Genomic DNA, 26439 nt, shown 5'->3' with positions numbered 1-26439 from the left:
GAATGCAAATTTGTACGTCAATCTGCTGATCTGACCTGACGTGCTGCCACTAACGAACAGCATTCCAGGGGTTGCCTTCCAGCAGGATAGCGCTCGCCCAAATATCGCTGTTGTAACCCAACGTGCTCTACAGAGTGTCGACTTGTTGCCTTGGCCTACTCGTACGTCAGTTGTCTCGAATCAGGCACATATGGGACATCATCGGACGACAACTCCAGCGTCACCCACAATCGGCATTAACCATCACTGTGTTGACCGACCAAAAGGCATGGAACTCCTCCCACAAACTGACATCTGGTACCTGTACAACACAATGCATGCACGTTTGCATGCTTGCAGCCGACGTTCTGTCGGTTACGCCGGCTGTTAGGTACCAGCATTTGACATTTGCGGTGCGTATCTGGCGCTTACATTAACTTGTGATCTTGCAATAGTAGTCACTTAATTATCTTACCTAAACAGCTGTACTTATTACTCAACAGATATTACATTTTGGTGTCTCGATTTCTTTTCCGTCAGTGTATTTTACCTGTTTCTATTATTTGTTGCGTAATGCTCAATTTCAAACTGTCGACAGACTCTGATTCTTTCGTTTTTTACCGGCCATCTCCTTAATTTCGAACCTTTCTGCTCTTTCTTCTGTTTTAATCTACAGTTCATAGCAAATACATTACAGGCAAGGTCCGTATATGGTCCTAGAATTGTTTAACAAGTTTAAAATCTCTGTCTTATAACTACACTGAACAGCCAAAGAAACTGGTACACCTCCCTAACATCATGTAGGTCCCCTGCGAGCACGCGTAAGTGTCGCAACACTTCGTGGCATGGACTTCACTAATGTCTGAAGTGGTATTGGAGGCAATTGACACCATGAACCACGATGGGTTGTCCACAAATCCGTAAGAGTACGATGGAGTGCAGATCTCTTCTGGACAGCCCGTTGCAAGGCATCCCAGATTTGCACAACAATGTTCATGTCTGTAGAGTTTGATGGCCAGTGGAACTGTTTAAACTCATAAGAGTGTTTGTGGAGCCTCTCTGGGCGTGAGAGGTGTCGCATTGTCCTGCTGGAATTGCTCAAGTCCGTCGGCGTGCACTGTGGACATGAAACGATACAGGTGATAAGAGAGGAAGCTTACGTATGTGTCACGTGTCAGTCTCATCCAGGCGTATCATGGGTCCCATAGCACTCCAACTGCACACGCCCCACACCATTACAGAGCCTCCACAAGCTTGAACACTCCCCTGCAGACATGCAGGGTCCATGGATTCATGAGTTTGTCTCCATACCCGTACACATCTATCCGCTAGATACAATTAGAAACGAAACTCGTCCGACCCGGCAACATGTTTCCAGTCATCAGCAGTCCAGTGTCGGTGTTGACAGGCCCAGGCGAGGCTTAAAGATCTGTGTCGTGCAGTCATCAAGGATACACAAGTGGGTCTTCTGCTCCGAAATCCCATGTCGATGATGTTTCATTGAATAGTTCGCACGCTGACAGTCAACAGTGTCGCATGCCCTCACTTTATGAGACACTGCGGGGAGGTTTTGGACATTGGCGCAACGACTGGTGTACAAGGGCTTTACGCCACCATCCCTCCTGTCCCCCGCCGCCCGCGGTGGCCGTGCGGTTCTAGGCGCTTCAGTGCGGAACCCCGCGACTGCTACGGTCGCAGCTTCGAATCCTGCATCGGGCATGGATGTGTGTGATTTCCATAGGCTAGTTAGGTTTAAGTAGTTCTAAGTTCTAGGAGACTGATGACCTCAGATGTTACGTCCCATAGTGCTCAGAGCCATTTGAACCATTTGAGCCTCCTGTCCCCTCTGCCTTGCAGGCTCAGGAAAAATTTCCAATAGCATGCGGTGTACCTGGACGGTCACACATCCAAGATCTGGTCATGCCTGACGGCGTTTCGGTAAGCTGGATCCACTTCGTCACGACCGTTGACTGGGACTATACCGCCTCCGTAAAATTTTACCCGATGATGCTATCACCATTGTATCATACAGTCATACAGTTGAGACGCTTGCTGTCAGGAAATACAGTGGCTGTAGTTCCCCCATCCTTTCCGCTGTATGCAGTATCAACGCAAAGAGGTCACATTGACTGATGTTATAGGACCAGATCAGTCAATCAACCACACTGCTTCCCCTCTTCCGGAACATAATGTTGGACTGGCCTCTTTCGATGTGGGAGAACCAATGGTGGAGCTACCTCTATCGAGGAACATTTGCCACCTTACCACTGCAGGGAGTAAGGCATAAGGTGGTTATCCTATAATAGTGTACTAAATTCCAGACACAAGGATATCCAGAGTAATATTTGCTGATACTTGGTGCCATGCTAATCATAGTCTACTCTATAATCATACTGTTACTTAGGTGGCTATGCCTGGCATTGACCCACGTATATTCAAATATGAATGTAAGTAGCGATATCCCTGTGTAAAAGTTTCAAACGACCTCCTCCTTTTCATTCAGATAAAAGGACCTGACTTAAAACGGAGGCATGTGCGGCTCGCGTTATTGCCGTTCATTACTTGGCGTCTTGTATTAATGGCACCACTGAGTTTTCTAGTAGTGTTTGTCCACGAGTGGCAGCAGCAACGGTTATAGATAGACAATACTGTGGCACTATCTTTGCTGCCACCGCTTGTATTTCTGGGTCGTCGTGTGTGTCAGGTAGTTCGGCTTCGGACGAAGCAGCAAGGAGGTCCGTAGCGCGAGGGCAGGTCGGGACCGTTGGTGGCGAGCAGGCACTGTCGGATGGAGGGGCTGTAGCCGACGACCGAACCCAGGATGTTTGAAGTTGAGTGAACCTTACCCAGTAGTGAAACATACACTGTTTGAAATCTCGCTGTTATTGGTCGGTGAGACCAACCGCAACAAGTGGAGTCTGTCAGATTGGCGGAAGCTATTAGCCGCCTTGTACTGCTTGATATTAGTTTGAATTTGGTGTTGTTATTGGTGAAATGTAACCAGTGGTATCTTACTGCCTAGTGGCCGCTAACGCCCCAGTTACCTGACCTGGAGGTTAGCGTAATTTGCGGCAGTACACTCTTCCTCGTCTTGCTGGTGCTGTTTGGCATGGTGTGTAATTTGACAGCTTCCTTGACTGGGGTATGGATAATTGTTTTCCTTGTCTACCTAGGTTATAGTGATTCCTTCTGCCGTTTGTTGTTTTAAACACCGGATTCTGGAGACCCAGTGCTATCTGTCACTTCACCCTCGCCTGAATTATTCCATCTGGCGTTAGGTGGACTTGGTAAGAGGGTTGATCAGCCTTTGAACCGTCTCTAGTTTGAGTTGTCCTCCTTAGCTGAACATTACTCTTGGCTGCCAGTTTCACCCATCGCACAGCTGTAGTGACGTTCCTCAGGTCGGTCTGTGAAGCACTGTCTGTGGATCACTATTTCTTACTTGGTCAAGTTGTCATAATTGTTTAAAATTTACCTTAATGTTTCAACGTATAATTGCCTTCCTCACTTGTAATTCAGGCCTTCAGCCGTTAATTGTAATATTGCTTGCGGCTTTCAGCCGACAAATAATGTTCAATTCTGTCATGATAAGGCCTTCAGCCGTAGCTATAGCTTGTTACAGTTTGTTAAGATTGTTTAAAAAGGTTTTAGAATTTTTAACCTGTAATTGCCGTCCTCACTTGTAATTCGGGCCTTCAGGTGTTGAGTATTTTGAAGCTGCTTGTGGCCTTCAGCTGACAAATAATTTAGAATTTTTTCTTAGTAAGATCTTCATCCGTCAGTGTAGTAAATTCCTTTTAAAATGACTGTTGAAAATTATTTTCTCAGATCCCGCCTGTCCCTGATTACCAGTTCTCAATAACTCTATATGGATAACTTAAGCACAAGTAGATATTACCTCGAAACTTGGATTAGAGAAACCATATTTCCATATCATCATTATTCATTTCGTTATCTACATGTCTGTCAAACGTCTTCTGCTTACTTTTGAGGGTAGTCAACTGAATTCATCCATGTTGTCCCTGCCTGTTTCCTACTGTTATCTGCCCACATTCCAATAGGGAAACTTCTCAGTTTTATTATATGTTGGTATCTAGGAAAGACCTTCGTTGTTTCATGTAGTGTATAGCGGCCTGATTACAAGTACTTTTTAGTTTCATTATGCTTTTAACTATGACTTCCACTGCAGCTATGTCCATTTCTGTGACTTCATTGTTTCCCGCTGCTCAAATTTGAAATATTACGCAGCTCTCACTGAGAAATCAAGTATTTTTAAAATATGCACACACTGTAATCTTTCAGTTTCATAGGCGTCAGAAACATAGTACCAAATTCCTCTGTTTAGTTCACCAAAAGCGCTTTCTCCCATTCCCACTAATCTGTTTACATATTTTCTTGTCTTCATTTACTCTGAACACTAAAAACTCGTCAGTTGGTTATTTGGCTTCACTGACAACATGTGTTCTTTGTAAATTATTGTAGTAGCATTGTAATTGATTTGGATACTAGTTCCAAACAATACATACGGTATTACGGAAGTAACCTGTGAATTCAAATGGGAAGACGTTCTTTTTGCGAAGAACCCTTAAGGAAGTTTCGCAAATCTGAATTTGTGACAGACTGCAGAAGGATCCTACTGCCACCATCATAAATCTTGCAAAAGGACCACGGAAACAAGATAAGAGTAATCATGGTTCGTACATAAGCATATAGACACTCGTTTTTCTCTCTCTCCATTTGCGAAGGAACAAGAAAGGTACTTAACTGGATGGTGCAGTGGGGAGCTGCATGCAGATGTAGATATAGATCACATTCTTCCAGTCGTTGTTAAAGTTCATCTGCGCTGATGAAAAGAAGACAATGTCATGTTCTAACAGTTCTGGTTCATATATCACGTTTCCTTAATCGAAATTACATCTTTATTTTCCCATTTTAACATTCTGCATATTTGCTATAAAGTTGTCCAGGATAATTTTGTCATGTAGAATGTCTTTGTGCGACTCTTCTTACACGCCGGCCGAAGTGGCCGCGCGGTTCTGGCGCTGCAGTCTGGAACCGCGAGACCGCTACGGTCGCAGGTTCGAATCCTGCCTCGGGCATGGATGTGTGTGATGTCCTTAGGTTAGTTAGGTTTAACTAGTTCTAAGTTCTAGGGGACTAATGACCTCAGCGGTTGAGTCCCATAGTGCTCAGAGCCATTTGAACCATTTTTGACTCTTCTTACAAACATGTATTTCACACTATATGGATGAAGTCTTAAAGAAACAATAACACAGGATTGGCTTATACAATCTTCAGTGTACTAACAAAGCTTGAATCTATGCGTCTTTCCCAATAACAGTTTCACGTCTGTTGGAAATATGACAAATTTTTCTTAAAAACTGCTAATCCCAGATAAAGGAGAATCCATACTCATAGCTCTTTTATAGCTGATTACAATTTTAGCGTATACCTAGCAAATTACTAACAGGAAGATGGCATTCATATATTTCTTGTATCGTGTCTGCAACCTTACTTTTGAACTAACATAATTACAGAATTTCCCCAAATACGATAAGAAGTCTAAGCCTTGAGAAATTCTGTACGTTGTTTTGCAAGCCTTTTGTATTAACTTTGCTTCAACTTCAGTCATTTTTGCTAAATCTCTCTCATATCATTGTACCTTTACTCTTCCCTGCGCATCAGGTGGCTTCAAGCTCCTCTGATGCCAAATTTCCAGAACTGTTTTTTCAGTATTTAGTGCGCTTGATCAGTATGTTGAACTACACAAATATTGAAGAAAGTTTTCAAAAGATTATACAAATTACTCTCTTTTGTTTCTTATTGCGCCACGGGCCTTCTTAACTTTACAGAAGTTTCTGTTTTGCTGTAAGTAATGCCATTTTCAATCGTTTCGTTTACGAAACCTTCAGTATATCTTCCCACACTTTCATCTTTATTTCAGCACGTGCTTTAATGTGAGTATATGTTCCTAGCCTTAAATTAATTGTCATAGCCGGTATATCTGACTTTTCATCTGATGAGTCTGTTCATTTTCAGCTTTGTTACTATTTTTTGTCTGCATCTCCGTGATAAAGTGGAATTCGAAAGTTGTTAAGGACCATTGTATGTTGCGGAATACCTCATAAGCTATATGCACTTACATATTATTTCTGTTCCATTATAAACAAGTCCATTATGATTTGTATTATTCTGGATGTATGTTTTATGACAAACATGTAGTTCTTCTGGGCTAACTCCAGAGCTACACTCTCAATAATTTTGTTTTTCTCGTAGTCCCACACTAAACCACCAGAGCACTATCTTACAAGATTTCCTATCACTTACTAACTTCCGTATCTCTTTGTATTGGTCTTCCACCTTCTCATCTGAATATGCTTATTTTTGTACATCGACACTAATGATTTCGATACAATACATTTCTTTCATTTTTAAGGAAGTCTTTGTGTATATTCTGAGATATTTTCAATACCTAGAACATTGTTTCAAATTTTCGTGTTTTCCAGAAATCATACAACTTCATTTTCCTCAGCCTATTTCTAATTAACAAAAAATTCTATTAGGTCTTCTTTCCTTCATAACAATTATGATAACCCTAGAGTTCCCCTAAAGTGTCTCCAGATAAAATGTAATACAAACAGTTCATTTGCTAATGTCCCTGGTATTGTTTGTATGTCCAACGCTACGTGTATCAAGGTGTGTACACAGACGTTGCTGTGAGACCAGTAGCCTGAGTTTCATAAGGGTATTATTCCCAATATCATTTCAGTCCTCCTCGAATATTAATGTCCCAGTAATTTACAGATAATCAGCAGTGTCTCCTAGAACTCTTGCCTCATTCACAAGATGTGCACGATGGGGGGTGCGAATTGTCGTCCATGAAGACGAATACTTCGCCAATATGCTGCCAATATGGTTGCACTATCGGTCGGAGGATGACATTCACGTATCGCACAGACGTTACGGTGCCTTCTATGACCACCAGCAGCGTATGTCGGCCCACATAATGCCACCTCAAAACAGCAGGGAACCTCCACCTTGCTGCACTCGCAGGACAGTGCGTCCAAGGTGTTCAGCCTGACTGGTTGCCTCCAAACACGCCTCTGACGATTGTCTGGTTGAGGGCATATGCGACATTCATGGGTGAAGAGAACGTGATGCCAGCCCTGAGCCCTCCATTCGTTATTTTGTGGGCCCATCTGTACCGCGCTGCATTGTGTCGTCGTTGCAAAGATGGATCTCGCCATGAACGTCAGGAGTATAGTTGGACATCACGCAGCCTATTGAGCACAGTTTGAGTCGTACAACGACGTCCTATAGCTGCACGAAAAAAATTATTCAACATGGTGGTGTTGCTGTCAGGGTTCCTCCGAGCCATAGGTAGCGGTCATCCACTACAGTAGATCCCTTGGACGGCCTAAGTGAGGCATGTCATAGACAGTTCCTCTCTGTATCTCCTCCACGTCCGAACAACATCCCTTTGGTTCACTCCGAGGCGCCTGGACACTTCCCTTGTTGAGAGCCCTTCCTGGCACAAAGTAAAAATGCGGATGCAATCGAACCACGGTATTGACCTTCTAGGCATTGTGGAACTACAGACAACAAGAACCGTGTACCTCCTTCCTGGTGGAATGACTGGAACTGATCGGCTGTCGGACCCCTCCGTCTAACAGGCGCTGCTCATGCATAGTTGTTTACATCTTTGGCCTGGTTTAATGACATCTCTGAACGGTGTAATGGACTGTGTCTGTGATACAATATCCACAGTCAGCGTCTGTCTTCAGCAGTTTTGGGAACCGGGGTGAGGGAAAACTTTTTTATGTGCGTATAATGCCCAATACATGTGCCCAATTATAAAATGTTTTCAGTAGGTTGTGTTCTTTAGTTTCGTACATTATCTTTTTTTGGCAGAAACTGTGTTTGTTTTCGAAAATAAAATTATACCTCTGGGCCTTCCGAAATTATAATAATTGTGTAGTACCCTCTGATGAACGTTTAATGGATGCGTTTTGTATGTCTTGTTTCCTTTTCTGCAAATGCGTTTCAAATGAAAGTGGGATTTAATATACAGTATGCTCTGACCTTGTTTATCTATATCAGCTAAGTATAAAAATGATCGTTTATTATCTTATCACATCGAGGGAATGTTGCTCTTATCTCATGATCGACCCTTCTGTTTCAGCACAATACATCAAAGCCTGCAGCGAGAAGGATCCAAACATGAGTGAATGTGCACTGAAGAATGGTCGTGCTGCAATTCCATATGTGGTGAAAGGTGAGGGCAGGCAACAGAATGCGCCGGAAACAGTGACATTCTCGCTATGGAGAAATGAGAATGACATGCATTACAAATGTTCTTCTACTTTTTTTATTAGATACAAAGGCTTTACTGTATTTACTGCTTATACTGTTTCCACTCAGTTGAGGTCTGAACTGGATGACTAACCGCTATAACATACTAGCAGCAGTAAAGTTATTTATGAATTATTTGAAAATTAAGAATAGTAATAATATTAATAATATCAGGAGTAGATCAAAGTGCAGTACAACAGAATCTAAGGACAATTTTCAAAATGATTTATTTCACTTTAAATGGTTTTAAATTTATACATTTAAAAATTTGCCAAATTGTGCACTAACATAAAGACAACGTTCTTTCCTAAAATAAGGAGTGGGAAAAGTGAGGCTTCACTTGGTTTGCCTTTATAATTATCTGTTTTTTTCTCTTGCTTAATACGACAGTGCAAGTTGTGGACACACCAATTCACCATATGCTGCCTGACTTACCGGTATGAACTACATGTATTTTTTTATTTTTCTTTCTTTCACTTGGAATCAGAACAAGTTCTTTCAAAGGTTTAAAATTTTTTATGCTGAGATTGTGGGTTCAAAAGAGGGAAAATGTGCGGTTGACGCAGATCGTGATTCTAAAAGTGTTCTGTGACTGTGTCTAGAAGTAATGACATGAAATATGTAACTGAATGTTTTGTTGAAAATAGTGATGAAAGTGTATTATTCTCTAATTTTTTTAAGACAGTGGTCTTTTTCCTATTTTGTTTGATTTTTTCTTGTCTCTTACTTAAATGGCACTAACGGTATATCGTGTTTTAGAAGAAATGCATTCTATAATTTTTTTCCTCAGTACATTTGACTATACATTTTAGACTCAAGGTGGATTTCATCGTTCTCACCATTTTGCTTCATGGGGTCTTATCTCTTAATTTAAAGTATTTCTTTTTGCCAGACTTATAACTGCATCTATATATTAATTAACGCCATATGTCACAACGCTACGGAACGTCTCGTAAATCATTAATCCTAGTTTATACAATCTTCATTAGACATTAATAATTTAATGGTTTTTATTGGAGCGTTGTGATTTTTCTTTTCTGATTCTCCTCACTCATCTGTATAGAGAACAATGACACAAACCTTTCCAGAATGACTGATTTGTGAACCACTAAGCTCAGTTTTGTTTATTTCTTTGTTTTACTCGTCTGGCTCCAAAGTTATAGGACCAAAGTCAAGAGTAAATCTCTTAAGTCAGGGAACGAGTCAGAACATGAAATTAACTTCAGAAAAGTTACTAATAAGCAAAATAAAATTTAAAATGGTTCAAATGGCTCTGAGCACTATGGGACTCAACTGCTGTGGTCATAAGTCCCCTAGAACTTAGAACTACTTAAACCTAACTAACCTAAGGACAGCACACAACACCCAGCCATCACGAGGCAGAGAAAATCCCTGACCCCGCCGGGAATAGAACCCGGGAACCCGGGCGTGGGAAGCGAGAACGCTACCGCACGACCACGAGATGCGGGCAAAATAAAATTTACATGAATCCTACGTAGACTAAAAGTTGCCGAATATACACAGAGGGTAAAAAAATTGCAGCACCAGGTACCAGTGGTGTGTCATAAACGAAAGCTGGTAAGCGTGTTACAACATCTAAAAGATGATGTCTATTCAAGTTGGTCACCAGTCGCATAAGTGTGACGGTAACAGTGCTAGTATGAGGATGCAAATCAGTTTTGCTTTAAATACACTCTGCAACGGTCGTGATGGTTAGTTACCTTTCAGATTGGATGTGATGAGTTTATGTTAGTCAAGAACGCCATCCTCACTGAGTTTGGACGAGGTAATGTAGTAGGACTACGAGAAGCTTAATGTTCCTTCTGAAATATTGCAGAGAGACTTGGCAGAAACGTAGCCATTGAACATGATTGCTTGCAGTGGTGGACACGAGAATGTACAGCAGCAGAAGACCGGGCTTTTGACGGTCACGTGTTGCTATCGAGAGGAGAGACCGTCTTGTTCGGCTTATGGCTCTGTCTCATCGTACTGTATTAGCAGCAGCAATTTCTTTGGCACCATAGTGACACGACGAACTGTCACGAATCGTTTAGTTCAACGACCGCTCCGAGTTAGGCGGCCGTAGTGTGCATTCCACCAATCCCAAGCGACCATCGTTTGTCACTTCAGTGGTGTCAATCGAGAACTCATTGGAGGGCAGGATGGAGGTCTGTTGTGTTTTGCGATGAAAGCAGCTTGTGCCTCGGTGTCAGTGATGGCCATGTGTTGGTTATAAGGAGGCCAGTTCAGGGCTTGCAAACATCCTGTCTGTGTGCTAGACACACTGCACCTAATCCTGGAGTTATGGTGTGGGACGCGATTTAGTATGAGAGCAGCACGCTCTTGGTTATCCCATACACCCTGACTGCAAATTCGTACGTCAGTCTGGCCACTAACGAGTAGCATTCCAAATGGTGTTTTCCAACGCCACAATGCTCGCCCACATACCACTATTGTAACCCGACATGCTCTACAGCGTGCCGACATGCTGCCTTGGCCTGCTCGATAACCAGATTTGTCTCCAATCGAGCATTGTATGTTTATATTGAGGTGAACAACAACAAAGGAATTTGCTTAAATTTTTCCAGGGACTCACCGACATAAAAGAAGCTGTGAGGCAGTTCTTCAGTTTAGACTAGAAAGTACAAGGATTACTACTAAGATTTTTTAATTCGTGCTGTAGCTTATTGAAGATGGATGCAGCAGAGTACTAGACGCCTTTCTGAAAAAGAGTGACGAATGCGCGATCCTGATGCAGGCTGGATTTTTGCCTAGTACTAACTGATTATAAAGTACTAATTCTTCGAAATAAACTCATACTGTCAACAACAAACGACATTAAGGAAAATATATATTGAGCGGCCAGTGTCAGATTCCCCAGACTCCTCACCAGCGATCGAAAAAACGTTCGCGAACACACACCACATATTGCTCAAGCTATCATTCTAAGATAATAAAACAACCTCTCTGCGAAAGAAAGGAAGCGAAACTAAGCTATTACGTATAGCAGTTATTGGTGTATTGATAAAAAGAGCAGCATTCTGTGTTTTAAGAAGATTCTGAACATGGGCTTTCCAAGACAGCTTAACACTTATCGGAAAAGGAAAGAATTTGATTTTTTGAGACCCACTAATCAAACGGCTACTCCGTGTGAAGGTAGTTTTTTTTATTTGAATTGTGTGTTAGAAACTGTAAAAACTGAATCTTGTCTTGAAGTGTAGATTTGATACGTTGCCTCTGTGAAAATCATCATCCTTCACTACAAAGGTAGTGTCATCAGCAAACAAAAATATTTTAGAATCACATGTTATTTTAGAAGGCATATCAAGAAAAAGTACTGGGGCCACCGCTGGCCCCTGTCTGTCCTCCCTTATACCCCCCTCCACCCACCCTCTTACCCAGTTTACTGTACCCCATTCAGATGCCACGACGTTACCGTGGAGAGCGATATTTTGTTGTCTCTTCTCAAAGTATGACAGAAATCAATTGTGAGATACTCCTCTTATCCCACATTGATCCAAATTCGGCAGTAATATTTTGTGATCATCAAAATCAGACGGTTTAGTTAAATCGAATAAGATACTCGATATTCACAAATCTTTGTTTAGTCAGTTTGTTGCCTTACAAACAGAAGAGAGAATAGCATATTTCGTTGTTAAACCAATTCTAACTCCAAACTGTACGTTTCATAGCAAATAGTGTTACAGAAATTATCGATTACCCTTATGTACACAGCATTTTCTGAAGTATTTTTAGAATTTCTGCTTCTTAGCTTATGGAGAAATCACGCTCCTTTTGTCAACACTTCTTCAAAATTAAAATTTAGTGCATTAAAGATTCACAAATATACACGTGAACAATCATTCTCAAATGTGTTTGTAATATTTTAAGGACTGGTGAAGCGAATCTTACGGTTTTCAAATAAACATATATTTTTTTCTGAAACTACTGACTTCTATACACAGGAACATTATCTGTTGTGTTCGGTGAGCCACTTCCTATTTTATTTGTAAGACATGGTGTGTGGAAACTGTTATAACAATAATTATGTGAACCACAGTTTTATATTGTACATACAGGTAAACAGTTCGCATGCTGATTTTTTAATAGGTGTGATTCTAATATCTCATAATGTAGTGATTTCCGATGTTTCGTTCTTCTTTCACATATGTTGTCGTAGATATGTCGTTATTTCTATAGTCGAGCTTCTTACTGCAGTTATATTGCGCGGGCGTGTGTGTGTGTGTGTGTGTGTGTGGTTGGTGGGTGGAGGAGAAGCAAGGAGGGTAACTTGTCATTATCAGAGCTATGTTTGAGGGTTCGCTACGTGTTGGTAGCCACATGAGCGACAGAAACCTTTTTGGAAAAACACTATGCTGGTACACAGTGAAGTGAAATACAATTTACTATGTTTCGTGTTGGGACTCAGTGGTCTGTCCATACAGAGTGAAGATAAACGCTGCAGCATATGCTTGCTGCTGAAACTGGTTTCTCTTGTCTTGACAGGTGATCCCAGCATCAAACTGTTACCGCAGGATCCACTGAAAGTAACGGAAATAGTGGTGGACGAAAAAGGACTCAAGTTCACCATGAGGGACGTGGTCATACGTGGAGAGGCAAAAGGAGACCTGCAAGATGCAAGGTGCGGTGAGAGCAGGTAGAAACTAATAACTTGGATAATAAATATTTTCCTGTATGTGTAGTAATTCCTTTCAGAAACTTTGGCATCTCGTAAAAATCTAAAACAAAAACTATTTACCTTTTCAAGTATTGGACCAAAATTCATAAATATTAAAAATAATACGTAGTAAAGAATTATGACATAGGCAAATTTTTAAATTTCGGATCAATAAAAAACAAATGGCTTTCTTCAAACATCTATTTCTTGTAGTTGCTATGAGCTGAAATAACATTCTGTTTAACTTAGGTGATCAAGTCCTAGAAGTATTTAATGTGATTCCGGGGATATGAGTATCAGACTGTGTAATCTCCCCACGGAAAATTTCAAATGACTATATTTATTAGTAAATGGGAGCCAAGCATAACCTTCCCGCAAAAATATTAATGACAAAGACAATTAAATAATAATTAGCAATCTGACCCAAATATAAGCACCCATAAAATAATGAAACATGATCCCATGACAAAGAAAGTACAGTGTTAATCAAAAGTCAATTAAACCGAAATGTCGGTCTTTGGCCCTGTGCAAAAATCAGAAATAATTTCTTACCTTAGTAAAACTGCATGTCAAAATTCTGCTCTTATTCTGCGCCACAGCTTGCAGCAGATGCATCACAATAAGTAATTTTTTTTTGAAGTTAATTGAAAAATTTTTTGTTTAAAGGAAATCAAATGATTCTTTGTTAAAAAATTGCTTTTAAATAAAAATTATTATTGGGGGCGATTCTTACAGAAATTACACTTAATTAACATTATTAGCTGATCGCAAAGCTGCTTAATAATATACCTTGTCCTGAATCTCGACCATTGCGGTGCCGACGCCCGCCGACTGCTCTGCGCTACCACTACTCACAGACACCTCTCCGCTACATAACTCGGCTACTGCTTCCAACAGACTACTGTACTGCACTGCGCCTCGAGCGCAACTGCTCTGGTCAGAGATTCTACAATGCCTCATCATCGCTGCCAACGAGTACATACGCCTTTCATAACCCTCCACTGGGGGGCAAAAAAATTTGGCAGCGATGGTGAGTCATTTGGACTTGCCATCTTAACAAATTTTTCTTTTAATTAATTAACATTTACAAAATATTTGGATGTAATATATGAATTAAATGTTGTGCGCATGCACCGATTGCAAAACATTACAGACAAGACAAAATATAAGTACAATGAGTAGAGAGCGTATCAGCAAATCAGAAAAATGTATATACAAATTATTTGACAAATAACAAAGTGCACACGCACTGTAAGATTCTGTAGCATTTTTTTTTAACAAAATCATGTTGACAAGGGACATGAGTGCACATGCACTGCAGTGGAGAACATATCAGCAGAAGACGAAATGTATATACAATGAGTAACAAATGACATAAATCATAAAAGGTATACAGAATGAACACAAATCATATCGAAAATTGAGAAGAGTGCACAGGCACTGGAGTCCAGTTGAAAACATATTCACATAAGTGCACATGCACTGAAAACTTTTGAACATTTTTATAACAAATAAACGCAAGGGTAGAAAAATCATCAAATCACAAAAAGTATATACAATATAGATGACAAGAGTGCACACATACTGCACTTCAGAACAAATCGAAAAATGTCTTTAGTATTTTTACAACAAATATACATAATGGCAAAAAAATAAATCATGTCGACAGGTGATATAAGTGTACTCGCACTGGAGTTCAACAAATCGAAAAAAAATGTATAGGCCATGTACATAAATGATGTTAGCTAAAATGATTTTCAGTATTAGGATAGGAAAGGAAAGGATTGCATCATGGTTGTAGCACTTTAGTTTGCACACAGCTGCACTGAAAGTCCATATCTTTCCACAGGGTCACAACACTAAGTGATACAATCTGCAGTTCCGTTCCCAGAAGTATTTATCAGCGTATCAAGACACTGAAACGTCGTAGTAATATTCCATGCTATCATTTGGCAGTACACCAGGTACACCAAACAGTGGGACCATAATAACGTCTTCATCGGTTACGGTGGTGGACAGCATGTCGTGTCAACACCACGCTCTTAAGAGGCACACCAACGTAGAATTAGTGCAAAAACCAAATATAGTGCTCCATGATAATGAGGATGGACAAGACAAATGGATGTTACAATAATTTCAGGTAGTTAGGTCAGAAGGTGAAGGACATTAACTAACACACAAGTCTTGATTAGTGATTACATAAGTAGTTTGCGGTATCCATACTCTAGTCATTGAACATTTCTGTACCATGTATTTTAATATTACAGAACATGTTCATAAAAAGTCTTAATTATAGGCACTCAGTGGCCAGCAAGTATTGAATAGTATAAAACATTAGTCATCATTCAGTATTATTCATATCATTAAGAAATCATCATTAGAAAAATGTTAATTACAATCATAGCATTAATAAGCATGGGCATTATAAGTAATTACATTAATTATGGGCACTCAGTGGCCAGCAAGTATTGAATAGTATAAAACATTAGTCATCATTCAGTATTATTCATATCATTAAGAAATCATTATTAAAAAAATCAGTTAATAGCATTAATAAGCATGGGCATAATAAGTACTCTCATTACAATAGATAGTGGCAATTATGTTTTGGTATCATTAAGAAGTCATTATTCAAGTGACATACTATTCAGAGCTGATCAGTATTATTCAGAATTATCATAAACTAGTGACATTATCTGGGACTGTTAATACATTTTGTTTTTTCTGCTAGCAATGCATTGCTTTGGGTAATTATAAGGGAAAGCAAGAAGAAATAAGAGAAAAAATTGCTTCTAGGTTGTTCCTATAAATAAAAAGATTGTGTAACGTCATTCGTTATGAGTCAGCTGTAGCAAGGTTATCACATTTATAAATGATAGACACAAGTGGGTAAAAAAAAATGCAAGTACTAGAACAGGTATAATAGGTAACAAGTTTAGTAAGTATCATAAAAAGCTTCTCCTGAAAAAAATACAAAATGGATTATTGAGCTGAAAGAAGAAACGCAGACTATGCTGAAAAGTAGTGAACTTCGAATTAACAGGTAGTGAAATGTGTATAAAAAATGTGTTCCATAGCTGTCCTTTCCAAAATCTTCAGTCATCCTACTATGCCATATAACACCTGCTGTCAAAGCAAACTGCAACAAATACTTAAATAACTACATAGCATAAATACATAACTGCAACATTATCCTCATCTGTAAAGAAAAACTTCATTATCCATATTATCATAACTTCATTATTATCACCACCTGTAAAGAAAAACTTCATTATCCATATTATTATATTCTTCATCATTATTCATCATCAGCATTCATTATCATCTGCAAAAAAAATCACTTCATTATTCATCACATAACTATTCCTTATACCTAGCATATTACATCACTTAAAACTAAGATGTGTAGTTCTGTCTGACAGCTTGCATCAATCGCTTCGTATTCTGAAAGAAAAAATTAGTTAAGACTGCTACTCTACGATGAGTATAGTATATTCTTGTTAATGCTTGTTAATCCTAATCCATTTACTCTTCCTCATAAGGTTATTGCATCTTCTTTCGTTTATTCCGTAGGTGAAATTCCCATTTCTGTTCAATTTATTTCCTTTACGCATCATTTCTTTCTGAAATTGATGAACAAAGATTATTGTCTTGCATTTAAATCATATACCCATTAAATAATAACTGGTTAATGGTGACAAAATTAAGCATACAGCATAACATGACAGAAAACGTAATATGTCAAAGGCATAGACAGTGTTTAAAGGCAAAAAGTGTACAGACAATATCATAATGCAGCAGCAAAAAAGGAAAATGTAAAACAGTCACGATGTTGAGATATCATAGGGCAAAATGTCAAAGTCAAATGGTGTGTGTTATACCTTAACTAGTTCACAGTGCATACAAACAAAACATGAGAACAATCGTACATACATAAGAAAGACAAAATGTGACATTCGTTGTGCTCAGCTTGTATATGGTGTAGTTAATAGAAGCGATAATTAAAGACTTCAATGGAGAGACAATTTGATAAAATTAATGCGTCATTACAGAGAATTGCATAATTATTCATAAAATGCGTAAGTTCATCTGGAAAATATGCACGGTCTTGTGTGTAACGACAAGAAGAGCGACCTGCTAACCTTACCTTGCCGGGCACTTGCCAAGAAAAAATACGATAATCATCAATAAGTAGTCACGTGAATATAATTGCATAAATATTCATAAAAATTAGCAAATAGCATTACGGCGTGATAAATCATAAAGTATGTTCACTCAATAAACGGTTTAACATTGGAGATATGGTGATTGCCTTTCGATTTTCTGGTTCTCAGAGTTTCGACGTGTACAACATTGGGGTGAGGAATGCTGCGAATCCGATATGGACCTGCGTACAGAAGTTCAAATTTACTGCACTTACCTTTTAATTTGCTGGATAAATAGTGTGTACGTACTAATATCTTCTGTCCAACGTGAAAATCTCGGCGTCTACAAACCTGTTTTTGCTGTCTTCTCCGGCGCTCTGCGGCACGTTTGATGTTGTTCAGCGCAATGTCAATTATTTCGTGGTGTCGTAATCGACGAGATGTAGGAAATGTTACTAATTCTTTGATTTTGTTTGGTGGTTCAACGTTTTTCAGTATTACAGACGGAGATAGCATAGTGGATTCATTTGGAATGGAATTAATTACATCTTGGAATGAGTGTATGTGTGTGTCCCAATTAACATGTCTTTTGTGGCAGTATATTCTACACAGTTTACCAATTTCTTTCATTAATCGTTCACAAGGGTTCGAAGAAGCGTGGTACTTGGATATATAAATCGGAGAAATGTTTCTAGCTCGTAACATGCGTGTCCATATAGCAGAACGAAATTGTGATCCATTGTCAGAAATTACTTTCTTCACATGCCCTACATGAAATAGAAAATGCTTTACAAATGCTTTCGAAACAGTTTTAGCAGTAGCTTTGCGTAACGGAGTGAAAGTAACAAATTTTGAAGTGAGTTCAACAGCGACAAAGATGTAGCAAAAACCTCTATTAGTTCTCGGAATTGGACCAAAAATGTCTACTGCGGCCATATGTCTTAATTTAACAGGTATAATGGGGTATAATGGAGGAATATGTGAAGTGGTGTCAGACTTAGCTTTCTGGCAAATTTTACATGACGCTAAAACTCGTCGTATACGTTTTTCCATGTTTGTAAAATAACAGTTCTGTCTCAGTATAAGAAAACATTTTCTAGCTCCGTAATGTGCGTAGCTTAAATGAGTGTACCAGATTAATTTGTTAACCAGTTCGTCAGGAATGCATAATAACCAATTGTTGCTGTCTGGATGAGAGCGGCGAAACAGAATGTCATTGCGTACAGTGTAGTGGTTCCTAATCGTAACATTATTCTTATCGTGCCAAAGGTGTTTAATTTCTTTCCACACGTTATCTTTATTCTGCTCTCGTGCTATGTCTTGTAATGATGATGAAATAAAATTTTCAAATGCAACTTGCTGAATGTACATGACACTGAAATTTGCTTTGCAGAAGTTGGTTGCTACGTCTTGCTGATTGTTGCTGAGAGAACGCGATAGTGCGTCTGCTATAACATTTTGTGTACCGGGAATGTGAACAACCGTAAAATTAAATTCCTGTAAATAAAGTTTCCATCTGCTTAATCTGTCATGAGTGAATTTAGCCGAAAGTAAAAATTGTATAGCTCTGTGATCTGTGTAAACGGTCGTGTGTCTTCCATAAAGAATATGCCTAAATCTCGTAAAAGCCCATACAACACATAACGTTTCCAATTCTGTGACGGAATAATTTCGTTCAGCAGGTGACAAAATGCGGCTTGCAAATGCGATGTTTTTAATTACTGTTGAGCCATCTTCTTCAATTTCCTGAAAAATGTGTACGCCTAAAGCTGTGTTAGAACTGTCGGTGGCAATGGAAAAATTTCTAGTAAGATCGGGGTGCGATAAAAGTGGAGCATTCAACAAAGCATGTTTCAGGTTCATAAATTCAGAGTGTGCTTGCTTATCCCATGACCAAATAGTGTTTTTACCTGTTAATTGGCATAATCTAGGTGTGTCTAAAGCAGAATGATGAATAAATTTGCGAAAAAAGTTAATTAAGCCCAAAAAACTGCGTAATTGTTTCTTCGTTGTGGGAACAGTAATGTCACGTAGAGCTTGAAGTTTTTCTGGATCAGGCGCGATGCCTTGTGCTGAAATTACGTGTCCAAGAAATTTTATAGAAGTTTTGCCAAAATGCGATTTACTGAGATTAATTGTAAGTCCTTGTGCATGAAAGGTTTGCAACAGTTGTTCTAAAATCAGATTGTGTTCAGTCCAGTTAGCTTCTGCGATAAGAATGTCGTCTACATACGTCGTAATTCTGTCTTTAAGTTCTGTCGGAAGTATTGTGTTCAAACCGCGAATAAAAGCTGCAGAAGAAATAGTTAAGCCGAATGGCAATTTGCAAAACTGATAACAGTCACCAAAACAGAGAAAATCTGTATACTTTCTGCAATTCGGATGAAGTTGAATTTGCCAAAATCCCGATTTCAAATCTAATGTAGAATAAATAGCTGTACCGTGAAATTTCTGTAGCATTTCCTCTAAAGTCTGTGGTCGGTCGGTTTCATTAATAATAATGTCATTAATGTGACGTGAATCAAGTACAAGGCGAAGTGAGCCATCTTTTTTCTTAACAATATGTAGCGGGTTTATGTACGGACTAACTGCTGGTTCAATAATACCTTGGTCAAGCATATCCTGCAACTCTTTTTTAACCTGTTCTCTATGAATATACGGAATAGGATAATGCTTTGCTTTAAATGTGTCGTGCTGTTTGACTTGAAATTCGTACATAAATCCGGACATAGTACCAGGAACATTGTCAAAAACTGGAGCTTGCTGTAAAAGAATTTTGTGTAATTGCGTTCGTTCGTCGTCTGTATTTGCACTGCTTTGTTTAACTTTATCGGGAATCATCTGCATTACGTCGTAGTCAGCTTCGTCTGGAGTGTTATAGTTATGTACGTACGTGTCTGTGAACAATGCGGAATTACAGTCTATGTTACGTGTTGCGGAAATGACCTCTGTGCGGTTAATTGTTTGTTCTTCCGCAGATAACGAATGCTGAAACTCTAAAGCTAATTGTACATTTTCGTCCTTCAACATTAAATAAGAATTTTGAAAATCAACCACTGCGTCGTGTTGTACGAGAAAATTAGTACCTAAAATTACTTCTGTTGTCAATAAAGGAACAATCCAAAAATTTGAGTGAAAAATATGACCTCCAATACAAAATGATAAATGCGTCTGTAATTTAACGTCTACTCCTTTACTCGATACTGCTCCTTTCACTTTCGTTTTGCCTAAAGGTAATGTGGGATAAGTATTCTCTTTGTTACACTCGTTAAAAGTCTCCTCATTTATAACTGACATAGGTGATCCGGAATCAATTACTGCTGAAAATTTCGATGAACCAATTTTAATTTCGATGACAGGATGTGAAATGGTTTTCTGAACAACTGGTCTTTCCTGCAAAAGTGTGTCTCTGATATCGTCAAAAGTAATTACATTTTCTTGAACAACATTTTGCGTGTCAAAAGTAGTGCGGGTGTTATTGGAAGATGCGTCCTGTACAGTATCTAGTCAAATTCTATCTGACGTGTTACTATTATCAGGAGGATTCCGTGGCATTTCTACTATTTGAACTGTTCTATTACTTCTTCCAGACGTGTTACGCTCTGGATGATACCTACTGTCGGGTTCATTCATGAGAAAATGTTCTTGCGGATAATTCTGCTGTTGGTATGACCGACTGTTGTTAGATGTACGCTGAAAATTGTCCTCATTATTTCTACGTCTGTCGTAATAGTCATTCCTATACGGTGCATTGCGATAGGAATTGAAGTATTGAGTTTTCTGTACGTAGTTATTTCTTTGCTGCCGTGCGTTACTATTTGTTGTGTCAGGGACTATACGTCCACGCGGCGAAACATTAAAGTTAGGTTGACCTTGTGCATTACATTGTTGGTTATGTATGCTAACCGGGTGACTTTCATGCGGTTGTGACGGAAAACGTCTATTGTTACCAAAATGTGCTTCCTGTTGCTCATAATTTTGACGATACCGATAATTAGAATTTTGTCTGTTATTAAAGTTCTGGTGGTTGTCATTCCTAAATCGTCTATTACTTCTACTATTGAAATTACGTCCCTTATCGTAATTGCTGTATGTTTGTTGACTTTGGTTATTATACGAAAAATTTTTGTTCACAAAGGAATAATCAGATTGTTGTACTTCCAAGAGTTGTAACAGATCTCTGAATGCTGAAATATTTTCCTTTTGCTGACCTGTTAAAAGTGACACTCTTAATGACCGCGGTAATTTAGAGATACATAATTGTATAAGTGCAGATTCATTGTACGGTTCACTTAGGTACTGGTTCCGTTGCACCATGTGCTCAAAAAATTGCGTCACACTGGGAAAATTGGAGTTCTCATAATTTGGTAAGCTAATTAACTGATCTTTAATTCCGTGCTGTGTCGTCTTCGACCAATACGCAGATAGAAAGGCATTCTGAAACTCTTCTACTGAATAACATTGTCTCGCGATCGGCCTCATACGAGTTGCCGGTTCGCCTTCCAAAAAGCTGCAAATAAATTCAAGTTTATGCGTAACGGGCCAAGTCGGTGGAAAAGCAAAGCTAAACTGTTGGATCCAATCTAGCGGGTGAATCTGTGTTCTGTCGTTTTTAAACACTTTAAACTTTCTCACTGACAGAAAATGTTTGTAATCGAAATTATCGTCTCTGTGTGATGGAACAGGTTCAGGATTGTAAGAGAATCTGTTGAACTGCGGTTGTTCGGAATCTAAGTCCCGTACTCTCTGTAGATTACCCAAATTATACGCGTTGCGCGACTCTGGCAAATGCTCGAAAAGTGGCGTCTGCTGTGATGCGTTATTAACTGAAATACTTTTCATCTCTGTTACTTCCTGTTGTAAACTAGACAACTTTCTGCGCAACATGTTATTAGACGAATCAATTTCATTAATAGTCTGCTGTAGATTTTGAAATTCCGGTGTTTGATTAAATGAAACCGGTGAAGTATCGTCTGATTTATTGTCATTAGTACTTTCGATGACATCAATACGACTGGCCAATTCATCACATTTTTCAGTCAGTATTTTTACCTGATCATCGGTTTTAGTGTCAGTGGCATTAATCTGGTTTTGCAATTTACGTGTAGTTTCGTTCAGTTTTCGAACGTCAGCTTTGACGACATCGGAATCCTGTGTTAGTTCTAATTGTTCGAGTCTATCGGTCACTGATTGAATATCTGCTGTGTGTGTATCTGTTTTCGATTTAAGGTCAGAAATCTCATCACCTAATTCCGCGTTCAACTGTTTGATGGAATTAATTTCGTCGGACACTGTAGCAATATTGTTGTCTATATACGTTTTTGCCTTCGCAAACATTTTACGTTTGTCTTCCTGTCTCTGAGCAGTGATTGTTTCCATTACTTGGCGTTTTACTTTATTTTGATCTTCAATAAATTTGCGGAAACGCGTATCACTGTTTTGTATGTGAAGACTAAGACGTTCGTTAATCTGTGTGTTCTGTTGGTCGAATTTCGCATCTATCTTGGCATCCATTGTCCGCGAAAGTTCTGCAGTCATTGCTTTAAACTCGTCGCGTAATTGTGTAGCTTTTTCAGAGCATTGTTTAGCGACTCCGCTAATTTCGTCTCTGAGTGTTTCTGTTGCAGCTGTTTGCATTTCCCTTAATTCCTGAGCAACAGACTTAATTTCTTCGCTACCTTTTCGTGAACAAGCCTCAATTTCCTCGCGTAACTGTTCCTTAGTATCATGACATTGCGCGGCAACGGCTCTAATTTGTTCACTTAACTGTCTGGAATTGTTATCTAATTTTTGATTTAACTGTCTGGAATTGTTATCTAATTTTTCACTCTGTTGTCTGACCTGTTCACTAAGTTGTTTGTTATCTTCACTCTGTTGTCTGAAACTGTCCTTAAATTGTTTGAAATTTTGCTGCAAAAATGCCATAATTGGATCCGATACAATATTAGCATTTCTGTTCTCTGTGTTAATTAATGCTGGATCTGGAATTGTCTCATTTTCTGTAACCATTTGGTTATTCTGAGATTCACAAAAAGGTTTGTCAGTCGGATGTACAATGTCAGACATTATTTCGGAATTAAATAAATCAGGCGTACTTTGTGTATCCTGCTCATTTTCATTAGAGAAATTTGTCTGTACGTTATTTGAATTTACCAAACCGGGTGTGTTAAGCTGGGCAGCGCTCATTCCAACAGAACGCCCCGCGTCATCAATTGTCGTTAAATTAACAGAGGAGACAATTGAGTTCGCTTGTTCATCATTAAGGTAAAAGTCGTCATTAGCGGTTGGAACGCACTGACTGTTAGTGAACACAGCATTGTCATCACTACTCTGCGCGTCACAATTGCTATCGGTCACGTTGTTTAAGTCGGAAATTTCATTCAAAATACCTCGCGATACACTATTCACAGTTTTTCGCGGCATTTTTACAATAGTCAAAATTATTCACAAAACAAATAAGCACAATGCAAAAGCAACAAACAAAATACAACAGAGCAACGAATTGCCGATGATCTAAGGAAAGAAAAGTCACAAATTAGTAAAAGCGTTGCGCCAAATTATAATTATATTTACGCAAATAAGAGCAGATATCTGACTGTTTTTCAAAAGATTCTCAACGAAATACGATCCTGGACTGGGTGTCGCCTAGTGTAACCCCCCCACGGAAAATTTCAAATGACTATATTTATTAGTAAATGGGAGCCAAGCGTAACCTTCCCGCAAAAATATTAATGACAAAGACAATTAAATAATAATTAGCAATCTGACCCAAATATAAGCACCCATAAAATAATGAAACATGATCCCATGACAAAGAAAGTACAGTGTTAATCAAAAGTCAATTAAACCGAAATGTCGGTCTTTGGCCCTGTGCAAAAATCAGAAATAATTTCTTACCTTAGTAAAACTGCATGTCAAAATTCTGCTCTTATTCTGCGCCACAGCTTGCAGCAGATGCATCACAATAAGTAATTTTTTTTTGAAGTTAATTGAAAAATTTTTTGTTTAAAGGAAATCAAATGATTCTTTGTTAAAAAATTGCTTTTAAATAAAAATTATTATTGGGGGCGATTCTTACAGAAATTACACTTAATTAACATTATTAGCTGATCGCAAAGCTGCTTAATAATATACCTTGTCCTGAATCTCGACCATTGCGGTGCCGACGCCCGCCGACTGCTCTACGCTACCACTACTCACAGACACCTCTCCGCTACATAACTCGGCTACTGCTTCCAACAGACTACTGTACTGCACTGCGCCTCGAGCGCAACTGCTCTGGTCAGAGATTCTACAATGCCTCATCATCGCTGCCAACGAGTACATACGCCTTTCAACTGTTTCGACAGAAGGAATAATACGGCTAAACTTCGAGCTTTGGCGAGATCATTACAGACAGAACACGGGCCCTGACTGGACAGCAGTAACAGAACACTGTCTCTCGATATCAATACCATGAACTAGAAACCACACCCAGATCTAAAAACATTACAATGTGTTAGTATAACACATTTAAGAAGTAACTCTTCAGGCTTTCCCGGCGATCTAATGACATCTTGGGTTGTCGGGTGTTCTGCCGGATATCAGCGTCGTACTTGCACGATATTTCGGTCACGTAGCTCGTAACCTTCATCAGGTGCGACGAGTCTCAGGTCGCACCTGATGAAGGTTACGAGCTACGTGACCGAAATATCGTGCAAGTACGACGCTGATATCCGGCAGAACACCCGACAACCCAAGATGTCACATTTAAGAAGTTTCATAAGAAAATCAGAGTCGAATATTAATAGAAATTTACGTATGGGTTGAAATGACAAAACTGCTGGTTAACTACTATATTAAAGAATGTTACACTTCAAATTACGGCAATATTATTTAAAATATTCGGTATAACTATCAATAAATTGTAGCGTTCTTTAAAAATAAAATTAGTGTAACGTTCTTTTAAAACGAGAACTTCGGGATATTTATTAAAATTATTCAGCTTTGTATGGAATACATTGAATGATGGCGAGTGCATACAAATATTTACATTGTCTTACCTCTAAAGCAGCAACGGTGTAACGCGATGTATTCTGGTCTCTCGTAAAAAAAAAAAAAAAAAAAAAAAAAAAGTATGCTAGCTACAGCCTCAGCAGTGTGCAATGCTGGCCATAATACTTTGAAATGCACATGTAATTCTTTTGGCTGATAAATGAAAACATTAAAAAAAATTAAACTTCTTTGAAAAACGTGACCTGGACAGGAATTCGGTACTGATTGTGGTCTATTACTAAGACTGACTTTTTTAAAATTATGTTGCAAGTTAAGTTTTTCGTTTCAAAAATATCTGACAATTGAACTTACATTGGTCAAGAAATAGATCACATTTACTAATTGATTTACGAACAATGAGATTTATACAGCACGTTTTATCTAACCTCATTCAACCAGCGTAAATGAAAACCGGAACCGTTTCAAGACTTTTCCTCTTACTGTTAACTTCCTTAGCACATTATTAGAACTAGTGCAGTGTTGAGTGCGGTAGTAATCAAATATTGTTATTAATATGATTGTCCTTAGGCATGTCATATATACGTAGAAGTTCGTCTAAACGTATGTCTGTGACAGCCATATATTCAAACCAGATAAGCAGTAATGAAATGTAAGTGTTGATATCAATTAATAATGACACAGCTGGACTGAAATGTAATTGTAAAAAAATAGATAAGATGAAATTGTGTCTTGTGAAACAGGCAAACTTAGGCCTACAACCCTCAAGAAATCTGCCCCTTCCAACACAATACCCTCACTTCGACGGAAAGAGAGGTGAAAACAAATGGACAAAATCTCTCTGCCAAAGTGGTCCCCATACGATTGTGGCCTGTGAGAGACTATAGAGCCCGTTTGGAGGAAATGAAACTACTGTCATGCATTTCTCTGGGAGACATTCCATGTTAATGGACTACCAATCCCAACACATACCTTCGAGGGGATTAAAACTATACTCCGACTCAAATTACTTCACGCGTCCTAGCTGTTTTCCTCCTATCAGAGCCCTCAACGTTCACCGTTGCCAAACTCCCACAACAATTGGTCATTTCACTTCCAGTTTCTTGTCCGGTATTCTTTCCAGTGTTTCTTGATCCCCAATCATGGGTATGGCACTTTCATTTCGTATTTCATGACAAACGATAACCACACCAAAAACAACGCCCACACAAAACGATGCTAATGAAACAAACACAATTCACACACAGTGCTAACCAAACACTACTGGATACTTCCTTACAAGACGCGAGTCGG

The 26439-nt window shown here is 39.0% G+C and overlaps 1 protein-coding gene across 3 annotated transcripts in view; it reads left to right on the top strand.

The window, feature by feature from the left end:
- The window catches only part of LOC126234613 (protein takeout-like), a 172479-nt gene that overhangs the window by 14897 nt on the left and 131143 nt on the right, over positions 1–26439 (top strand). Inside the window, exons 2-3 of one of the 3 annotated variants that reach the window (XM_049943339.1) lie at positions 8162–8254; positions 12838–12973. In XM_049943339.1, coding sequence (XP_049799296.1) covers positions 8162–8254; positions 12838–12973 — 229 coding nt within the window. Of the gene's footprint in view, positions 1–8161; positions 8255–12837; positions 12989–26439 lie in introns of all 3 variants that reach the window. The other 2 variants (XM_049943338.1, XM_049943340.1) reach the window with 2 other exon arrangements.

This window comes from Schistocerca nitens, chromosome 2 (assembly GCF_023898315.1).
Source record: "Schistocerca nitens isolate TAMUIC-IGC-003100 chromosome 2, iqSchNite1.1, whole genome shotgun sequence".
Classification (NCBI taxonomy): Eukaryota; Metazoa; Arthropoda; class Insecta; order Orthoptera; family Acrididae; genus Schistocerca; species Schistocerca nitens.
This window is presented reverse-complemented; position numbering and strand designations above follow the sequence as displayed.